This window comes from Microcebus murinus, chromosome X, assembly GCF_040939455.1.
Source record: "Microcebus murinus isolate Inina chromosome X, M.murinus_Inina_mat1.0, whole genome shotgun sequence".
Taxonomy (NCBI): Eukaryota; Metazoa; Chordata; class Mammalia; order Primates; family Cheirogaleidae; genus Microcebus; species Microcebus murinus.
In genome coordinates, this window is record NC_134136.1 from 115,714,159 (window position 1) to 115,724,974 (window position 10,816).

The 10,816-nt window shown below is 36.4% G+C and overlaps 1 protein-coding gene across 11 annotated transcripts in view; it reads right to left on the reverse strand.

The window, feature by feature from the left end:
* The window catches only part of CASK (calcium/calmodulin dependent serine protein kinase), a 381,055-nt gene that overhangs the window by 135,639 nt on the left and 234,600 nt on the right, over positions 1–10,816 (reverse strand). For all 11 annotated transcript variants that reach the window (XM_075999330.1, XM_012781844.2, XM_012781842.2 and 8 more), the window contains exon 6: positions 1,225–1,327. In XM_075999330.1, the coding sequence (XP_075855445.1) occupies positions 1,225–1,327 (103 nt within the window). The remainder of the gene's footprint in view (positions 1–1,224; positions 1,328–10,816) is intronic.

Sequence of the window (10,816 nt, forward strand, 5' to 3'; positions counted from 1 at the left end):
AAAATTAGCATTCTTTGAAACTATACTGAACTTCTAGTTTTGCATATTATTGGAAATGATTAGCTGGAAAAGAATATGAAACTAGAAGGAAATTCCAAAGTAATTTAATTTTAGAGGGCAATGTGGTAAAAAAATGATTTAAAGAATACAACTGTGACCTATGCCTCATTTTTCAGAAGGTAGCCTATTTTATTACTGCTTGGTGTTCTAGCTACAATTAATTAATTTAAATGAAATGTCCAGATTAGTATTTTGACATTTATCATTTGTCAGGTATTTGAATTTAACATAAACATTCTTAAAAGATGACAGGTTTAAAAAGGTTCTGTTGATATTTTTCATATTTTTCCTATTTGTGAAGGTTGGCAGTACTTGGAAATAGGAAAGAGAAAGCATTGACCAGAAGATAGTTTGTAGAATGGGGAACTAAGTAATTTTAAAACTAAGGAATAGAACTAAAAAAAGGGCAGCATTCTGAGCTGGAGTCTATTGAAAGGAATAAATAAACAAACCAAATACTTGAATCTATAATTAGCATCCACCTCTGGGCACTGGTGAAGAAAGGTCCTATTTTAACTTTTCTTCTTTTTATTCTGGCATGGGAATTTAAAAATTATGTTTTGCTTTGGCTAATAATAAAATCAGCCTGCATTTACATCTGCTTGTTCTTTGCAAATACACATATTAATGGCTTGAACAAGATTCTTTGAAAAATGGAAAAAGGAGAACAGTATGAAATTAAAAATTAGCCATCAATGTATACCTGGAAATGGCTAATTGACACATTTTAGATTTGACTTCATCTGGACAGTTAAACTTTAAAGTCACTATGCCCCAAATATCTTCTCTGAACATCATTTTAATCTCTTTATGTAGGGCTTCTTAAGTGCTGAAGATAAAAAGAGTAAGAAGACAGAGTCTGGACGGGTACAGTGGTTCATGCCTGTAATCCCAGCACTTTGAGACCAATCTGGGCAACATACAAGACCTCATCTCTACCAAAAAAAAAAAAAAAAAAAAGACAAAGTCTATTCTTAAGTGACTACAGTTCTAGTTATGACTACAGAGTTATTAAATTCAAAACTATCTCATGGCGTTTTGGGGGTGGAGTGGGGTGGAATGAGGTATGAAACACTGAGGTTGGGCTAATATTTAGCTTGAAAGTTTTATACCAGCCTGAAAGTGACCAGGTTTTGAAGGAAATTTTTTAAAAAGTGGTCTTACCTCCAGCTACAAGTCCAGACTCCCCTAATTGAATAGCTACCCCAAAGCCCCCAAGTTTAACAGGTGCTGAGTTTTCTTTTGAGGCGAGGAGAACACAGTGGGGCTGAAAAGAAAAACAGACAAACAAAAAATAAGCCCAAAGATAAATTGAAGATGAACAATTCAGTTTACACAAAACGAAATAACATGACAATTTAGTAACACATTGAAAACTTTTGATTACTTTAGATGCTTGAATTGTCCTATTCTAACTTCTGGCTGATTTCTTCAAAGATATACCTGTTCCACGCAATATTTTCTAGGAAATATTTGCTAAGAATTACTCGGAAAGCATGGATGCTCAAGAAATACAGATACGTGTTCTGCCTTTTTATGCAATATTCTCTTTCTTTGAGTGATAGTTTAGATTTAAGAAAAAATGTGTTTTATAGTTCCTGCCAATATGTTTCTTGAAACCTCTGACTTATATAGCCATTGTATTTTGGCCCTTGGGGGATGCTGATGGCCCTTTGTCTACCCTCCTCTATCCTCTTTCTTTTCTTTATTCATTTCACCACTAAGTAAAGGAGTACTAAATGGATGGGTCTGATTTAATAACTTTAGTTGAGCCTTGCTCTCAGGGACTTCAATGTTCTTCCTGGGTATGTCTTTTCTTTGGAAATGCCTTTCATCTCTATGGAAGTGGGAGGTGAGAAAGAAGAAGGGGAAAGGAGCCCACTTGGCTGGCCCCTTGTCCAGGGCAAAGCCATCCTCCCCTAGGAGGAGCCTGTTTGACCAAGGAAGGGCTCCCTAAGTATCACATGCTTTGTGATAACAATAAAGGTTTCCTTGTAGGATCTTGTCCTCTGCATCTGTTTCTTTCTGGGACCTTGTTGGGGCTGGTGTCAGGAAAGAATTTGACTGTGGGAGGCTTTGGTCTCTGCTCAAACACTATGCTCCCCAATATGACTAACACTATATCTGACTTGTTCTCAAACCACAGGCTAGTGAAAAAGACAAGCCTCTTTAGGCATGGAAGACAAAAGTATTTTTATTCTCTCCTATACTTTCTCATTCATAAAATGAAAAAGTTTTAGATAAGCTTTAGCCAACGTGGTAGTGGGTATGAAGAAAAAAGTGTGCAATAAAACTGAGTTGGTACACCCAGAGAAATGTTTGATGTTGACACACATAAGTGGGAGGGATCCTTATTTTGCCCAATAAGAGCATCAGGATTCTATTTTGGAAGTTATTCTTTCTGTCCAAAGAGTTTAAAGAACTTTACAGTACTTTCTAGCACAAAGAGAGATAAGCTCTCAAATATAAGTGTGTATGAGTCTGTGAAAGCAAGATAAAGAGAGAAGGGAAGTATACAAATGAACAGTGAGCAAACTATGACATGACACTTAAGTAGCAAGAAGAGTGTATGGGAGAGCAAGTAAACCTCTACAGAAATCAAATGATAAAGACTGCTCTCAGTAAGAACTTTCAGTTGGTTCAAAGAGAGATCAATGACAACAGACTGAATAAGAAAGCAATACCCCTAGCATGATTCTAGTGTGGGACATGGCAAATGAAGGAGCCTAGGAAAGGATGGACATGATACAGAAGAAAATACAAACTAGACCCAAACAGAGTCTCCTGACCATGCCTCTGCAAGTGTTTTTTATCACCTTCTTAGGAAGAAGAAGTAGAAGCTTAAATTGGAATGCCAAAGAATGTATACCCTTTATAGTTTGCTGATTATATTTATGTTTTCGTGTTATAATTAAATCGATGTAATTCTCATCAGTGTAGATTCAGTCATTTTCAATAAATCCTTAAGGGAGACAAGTTATAATGTTTGAGCTTAAGATAGAAAATAAAGAGTCTACAGCCACACTACCCTGAATGCGCCTGATCTTGTCTGATCTTGGAAGCTAAGTAGGGTTGGGCCTGGTTAGTACTTGGATGGGAGAAAATAAAGAAACCTATAAATACAAAGTAATAGTATGTTAAGTCAGGTAGTGGTTAAGTACTAGGAGGTAAAAATTAAGCTGGTGAGGAGGTAAATGTATAGATTTGGGGACTGGGGAGCTGCTATTTTAATTAGGGGGGTCTGAGAAGACCTCTCTAATGGGATAATGTCTGAATAGAGACCAGAATGAAGTGAAAGAGCAAGCCACATGGAAGCAAGCTCCAGACAAGAAGGATAGTCAACACAAAAGTCCAGAGGCATGAGGAGGGTTGGTATGTTTAGAGAATCAGAAGGAAGCCACCATGTATGGAAAGGAATGAGCAGGGGGCAGAGTGGCAGGAAATGTGATCTAAGATCTGGGGCCTTGAAGCAATGGTCAAAACTCTGGGTTTTATACTGAGCAGGTGGGAAACCACTAGAGACTTTTGAACAGGGGAGCACTATAATCAGTTTTAGGTTCTGAAAGCAGCACTCTGGCTGCTGTATGGAGAAGAAATCGTAGGAGCACAAGAGTGGAAGAAAGATCAGTTAGAGGCTACTGCAGTTGTCCAGGCAAGAGAGGATGGTGACTTGGACTAACCTAGAGTGATATTAACCAAAACAGAGAGGATGAGAAGTGGTCAAATTCTGTTTATGATCTGAAGGTAAAGCTGACAAGAATTGCTGCTGGATGTGGGTGTGAAAGAGAAATAAGTATGACAATTAGGTTTCTGTTCTAAGTGCAAATGAAGATGTCATTTACTGATATGGGGAATACCAGGGGAGGAGTTTGTATGGGGAAATCAAGAATTTGGTTTCATACACATTGAATGTAAGATCTTACAAGATGGGGTGAAGGGGAGGCTGGGATTAGAGGTGTAAATTTGGGAAACAACAGCATTTGGATGGTATTTATAGCCAAGGTAATGAATGAAATCGCTTAGGGAATGACTACTGATAGAGAAGAGTCAGAGGATTGAGCCCTGCTACACACCAATATTTGAGGTCAGGAAGATGAGAAAAATCTAGCAAAGGAAAGAGAATGTCTAGACTGTGAAGCAGGAAGAAAATCAGAATTTGATATCCTGAAGCCAAGGAAGAAACTTTTTCAAGTAAGAATAATAAATAGTGATCAGTGTTAATAAGGTCATTTAAAAATGAGAACTGACCACTAGATTTGGCAACTTGGAAGTCACTGGAAAGCTTGATAAGAGTGGTTTTGGTGGCATGATGGAGACAAAAAACCTCATTAGACCAGCTTCACCAAAGAATGGGAAGAGAGGATATAGAGATAGTAAACACAGGTATCTTTCAATGTTTTCCTGTACTAAAAATGGAGAAATGGGATATAGCTAGAAGAAAATGTGAAGCTGAGGATGTTTCTTTTTTAACTTTTCAACATTCCTGAGTGGAGAGAATAGATTAATGAAACTCCATGTATCTATGATCCAGCTTTAGCAATTATCAACATTCTGCCATTGTTGCTTCACTTATCCCCAACCATTTATTATATATTTTTTGCTGAAGTATTTTAAAACAAATCATATCATTTACTGTTAACAGTTCAGTATTTCTGATAGAGGACTTAAAATTAATACTACCATACCCAATAAAATGAACAATAATTCTTTAATAACATCAAAAACCCAGTCTACATTCAATTTTCCTCGACTGTTTAAAAAATGTCTTTTTACAGTTAGTTCAAGATGGTATCCAAGGTTCACACATTGCATTTGCTAGCGTGATCTCTTAAATCTCTCTTACTGTATAACAGATCCCTCTCCTTGTCCCCTTTTTTCAATGTTCATGCCATTGATTTGTTAAGATACTAGGTAATTTTCCCTGCAGAATCCCCCACAATCAGTACTTGGCTAATGGTACCCATACAATGTCATTTAATATGTTCTTTACTCTCCTGTATTTCCTGTAAATTGGGAGGTAGATCTCTCTCTCTCTCTCTCTCTCTCTCTCTCTCTCTCTCTCGCTCTCGCTCTCGCTCTCGCTCTCGCTCTCTCTTTTTTTTTTTTTGAGATAAGAGTCTTGTTCTGTTGCCCAGGCTAGAGTGCTGTGGCACCAACCTCATTCACAGCAACTTCAAACTCCTGGACTCAAGCAATCCTCCTGCCTCAGCCTCCTGAGTAGCTGGGACTACAGGCACACGCCAGGATGACTGGCTAATTTTTCTATTTTTAGTAGAGACGGGGTCTTGCTCTTGCTCAGGCTGGTCTTGAACTCCTGAGCTCAAGTGATCCTCCCTCCTCAGCCTACTAGAGTGCCAGGATTACTGGCGTGAACCAACACACCCAGCCATAGATGTAGAATCTTGATTAGATTCAGATTCAATTTTAGTTTTATGCATTAATAGGTGGTGTATCTATTGTACTGCATCAGGGAGAACATAATGTCTATTTGCCCTACTTCAGTGACAGGATTGAGCAGTGGGTTCAGGTGTTGTCTGCCTGACTCATCACTGTAAGATTTGCCATCAACTTTTCACTCAGTGATGTTAGCAGCCATTGATGTCTAGATCCATACGTAGAGGTTCCAAAATGGAGGTTTTCCTCAAAATTCTGTTATGAAAACTATCACACATATAGAAAACTGAAGGAACTATATAGTAAATAGTTATATAAACTATTATAATAGTTATATAAACTAACTGAAGGAACTATATAGTAAATAGTTATATATATATAAACTATATAGTAAATATATTCACCACCTAGATTCTACAATTAACATTTTGCTACATTTGCTTTATCAACTATATATCCAGTTATCCCTCTATCTAACCATCAATCCGTCTTACTTTTTATTACAATTCACACATATCATTAGAATTTAATATTTGTTTAAAATTATGTTTAAGGTAAACATTTACGTACTGTGAAATGCACAAAAGAGTACCATTAGAGTTCTGATGAATTGCATACATTTGTGTAACTCAAATCCCTATGAAGATATTATCATCATCCCAGAAGCCACCCCCATCACCTTCACATTCAGTCTCTGCGGCCATCCCTCCCAGTGCAAACTACTACTCTGATATTCTTTCACCATAGGTTTGCTTTGCCTATATTAGAACTCACAGACAAGAAACCATATAGTATATACTCTTTTATGCAAGGCTTCTTTCACTGAGCATAATACTTCTGAGATTCAGCCACATTGCTGTGATCAGTTCATTTCTTTTTAGTGCTAAGTATTCCACTGTATGAATATACCGGCTTGTCCATTCTCCTGTTCATAGATATTTGGGTTATGTCTAGTTTTTGGATATTATGAATAAAGCTGTTACAAACCATTTTCAGAATACCAAGATGGTTTCTAGGCAACCTCCAAAGTTGACCAATAAAGGGTATTTTTTGCTTATTATGAACTTATAGATTTTTATATTTTTTATGTGTCTTTGTATATCAATTGCTGCCTTTTTAAATTTTGATGCTCAAATTGTCCCCTTTTGGGCCATTGGGAACCCCTTTAAGTCTGCTCTTATATACTTTTGTAAGACTCAAGAGTCTGATAACTTCCTTGCTTTCAGATACAAGATGATGTCCCAGGTTTGTCTTGTTCATTTCTTGCCCTAGATCTGGAACCAGCCATTTCTCCAGGCAGCTCCATTTCTTTTTAGTGGGAAAAGATATTTAAATCCATAATATGGGTACTAGGTACATTATTACTTCTGGGTTATTATTGCTTCAACTTTTCAGTGGGTAGAGCTAAAAAATATGTATTTTTTAGGAGAAAAATAAATCACAAATTCATACTGATGTTTCTTCCTATTAAATTATAGAATTTTTACTTTACTTCTTTGATTAGGCAAGTATAGTTGATCTTTGAACAACATGGATTTGAACTGTGTGCATCTACTTATATGTGAACTTTTTAAAATAAATATATTGAAAAATTTTTTGGAGATTTGTGACAATTTGATAAAACTCACAGACAAACCATGTAGCCTAGAAATATTTTAAAAATTAAACAAAAGTTAGGTATGTCATGAATGCATAAAATATATGTAGATACTAGTCTATTTTTATCATTTACTGCCGTAAAATATACATAAATCTATTATAAAAAGTTAAAATTTATCAAAACTTACACAAACACAGACCATACATGGTGCCATTTACAGTTGAAAGAAATGTGAACAAACATAAAGGTGTAGTATTAAATCATAACTGCATAAAATTAACTGTAGTGCATATTGTACTAAGGTAATAATTTTGTAGCCACCTCCTGTTGCTATTGCGGTAAGCTCCAGTTTTGTGTTTAAAATGCTGTGTGACACTAATCATCTCTGCATGAGCAGTTCATCTCTCCAGTAAATTGCATATTGTAGTAAAAGTGATTTCACAGTTGTCGTGTATTTTTCATCATGTTTAGTACGATACCAAAAACCTTGAATAAAACCATAGGACCCATACAAAGTGCCACTAGTGATGCTAGAAGTACTCCTAAGAAGCAGAGAAAAGTCATGACATTCTAAGAAAAAGTTGAATTGCTTGATATGTACTGTAGATTGAGGTCTGCAGCTGCGTACCACTTCAAGATAAATGAATCCAGTGTAAGGACCATTATAAAAAAAACAAAGGATATTCATGAAGCTGTTGCTGCAGCTGCATCAGCTGGGACTAAAACTTTGCACTTTTTGCGAAATGCCTTTTTATCTCATATTAAAAATGTAGCTTTTATGTACATGCAGATTGCTATATGAAATACGTATGCTTATAGACTCTAATATGATTCGAGAAAAAGTGAAGCCATTATATGATAACTTAAAGCAAAGGAAGGTAAAGAATTTTTTTTTTTTTTTGAGACAGAGTCTCACTTTGTTGCCTAGGCTAGAGAGAGTGCCGTGGCATCAACCTAGCTCACAGCAACCTCAATCTCCTGGGCTCAAGCAATCCTACTGCCTCAGCCTCCCAAGTAGCTGGGACTACAGGCATGCGCCGCTATGCCCAGCTAATTTTTTCTATATATATTAATTGGCCAATTAATTTGTTTCTATTTATAGTAGAGACGGGGTCTTGCTCTTGCTCAGGCTGGTTTCAAACTCCTGACCTCGAGCAATCTGCCCGTCTCGGCCTCCCAGAGTGCTAGGATTACAGATGTGAGCCACCGCACCTGGCCTAGGTAAAATGAATTTAAAGCTGGAGAATTTAATGCCAGCAAAGGATGGCTTGATAATTACAGAAAGAGATTCGGCTTAAAAAAGTCAAGATAACTGGAGAAGCAGTTTCTGTTGACCAAGAGGTAGCAGATGAATTCCCAGATACCACTAAGAAAATCATTGAGGAGAAAGGATATCTGCCTGAAAAGGTTGTTAATATGGACAAAAGTGACCTATTCTGGAAAAAGATGCCACAAAGGACATTTATTAATAAGGAAGAGAAGCATGATTAAAGGCAGCAAGGGGCAGATTAACTCTACTATTTTGTGCAAATGCAGTCAGGTTTATGTTTAAGACTACCCTTATCCATAAAGCTCCTAACTCTTGAACCTTGAAGGGAAAAGATAAACACCAACTACCAGTGTTATGGTTGTACTACCACAAGAAAGCCTGGACAATGGGAACACTTTTTCTGAATTGGTCTTATCTATGCTTTGTCCCTGAATTCAGGAAGTATCTTGCCTGTAAGAGACTGCCTTTTAAAATTCTTTAGATGCTGGACAATGCCCTGGGCACCCAGAACCCTATGAGTTCAACATTGAAAGTGTCAAAGTGATCTACTTGCTGCAAACACAATATCTCTAATTCAGCCTCTAGATCAGGGAGTCATAAGGTTCATTATACATAGTACTTTATGGAAAGAATTGTCAATGCTATGGAAGGGAACCTCAATAGAGAGAACATCATGAAAGTCTAGAAGGATTGTACCACTGAAGATGCCATTGTTATAGGAAAAAAAAACAGTGGGGAGAATATCATCACGAATCTCATCTAGTCTTAAAATTATAAGATTGTTTTAGAAAACAAATCCAAGTTCTTAAAGGAATACACGAAAATATACTAAAATAATATACAGATCAAATAAAGCTTAAAGAGTAAAATAACTTATTACTAATGTTTTCCCATGAGGGGAATCTAAGTGAAAGGTATCTGGAATTTTTTATACTACTCTTGCAACCTTTTTCTAAGTCTAAAATTACGTAAAAAATTCACCCTATTTTAAAGTCACTTAAAATAATTCTCCTTGTGGTTATGCTTTTACTTTGTAATACAGTCAGGTTCATTTGTTTTAATTAGATTTTGACTTAATTTGGTGTTTTAATTACATAAAACATGTACATCATTGCAAACTGAAAACTGTAAAACGAATACATTCAGAAAGGTCTAGTTTTTGTCCTCTTTCTCCATCCCCAATCTTTCCCTCCCCATTGGTAACTTTTTACTAGGTTTTGGTTTGTCCTTCTATTTTTTAAAGATAAAAATACATATAAATATTCAAATTTTTCACAAAGCAATATATGTTATAGATGATTTCATAGCAGTACCTAGAGATTTTCATGGAGGTTTAGTTCTTGTTTTGTTTTTTTAAAGAGCAACATTTGTATCCTGATGGGAATGATCTTGTAGAGAGGGAAAAAACTCAAGGAAAGAGAGGGGATGGGATGTAACGAACAAGGAGTTGGGGTCTTACCCCTAATGACAGCAGAGAAGACAGGGTACAGGGGCACCTGCATATGCAGGCAGATGTAGACATAGAAAGATGAGGAAGTTCTTTTCTGAGTGCTTCTACTTTCTCAGTGAAATTAAAAGTGATCATCAGGTGGAAGTGGGGAATGAGAGGGGGTTGCTGGCAGTCTGAGAAAAGTACAGATGTGAAAAAGTATTTTCAAAGAATAGGAGAATGAACTGACTAAGGCAGTGGTTCTCAAACTTTCACATCAGAATCACACAGATTGCTAGGCCCTATCCCCAGAATTTCTGGCTCATAGGTCTTGAATGAGGTTAGGAACATGCATTTCTAATAAGCTTCTGAGTGATTTTGATGCTACTAATCTGGGAGCCACATTTTGAGAACCATTGGACTAAGGAAATATACTGGGATTCTTGGCAGCCCAGGGACCTACTTGAGATTTGTGGTTAAGAATTTGAAATGAGACCAGTCAGTATGACTATGTATACTCAGTGGTCCTCATTTTAGATGGCAGGGTTCAGGACTGGAGTAGGTGGTGAGGTGAATTTAACCAGTATTAGAATTTAGATAAAGAGAGGATGATGATACCAGTAACAGATGGCACCAAACAAGCATATACATTTATTTCTTCTTCTCTACTTCTACCTTTATAAAAAGAAAAACTTTATAATACCAACAAAAAAGAATGAGGAAGTGTGAAGACAAGAGGATATACAGGAAAGAGCTAAGAACACAGAAACATAGTAGAAAGTTCAGAATAAACCTGGCACAAAAGGACATACTATATGAAGTATCCAGAGTAGTCAAAATCATAGAAACAGAAAGTAGAATCATGGTTGCCAAGGGTAGGGGGATGGGGGAAATAGTGTTGATTGGTTATAGAGTTTCAGTTTTATAAGATGAAAAATACCTAGAGATCTATTGCACAACAATGTCCATATACTTAACACTACTGATCTATACACTTAAAAACAGTTAAGATGGTAAATTTAATGTTATATTATTTTACCACAATTAAAAAAAAATCCTGTCA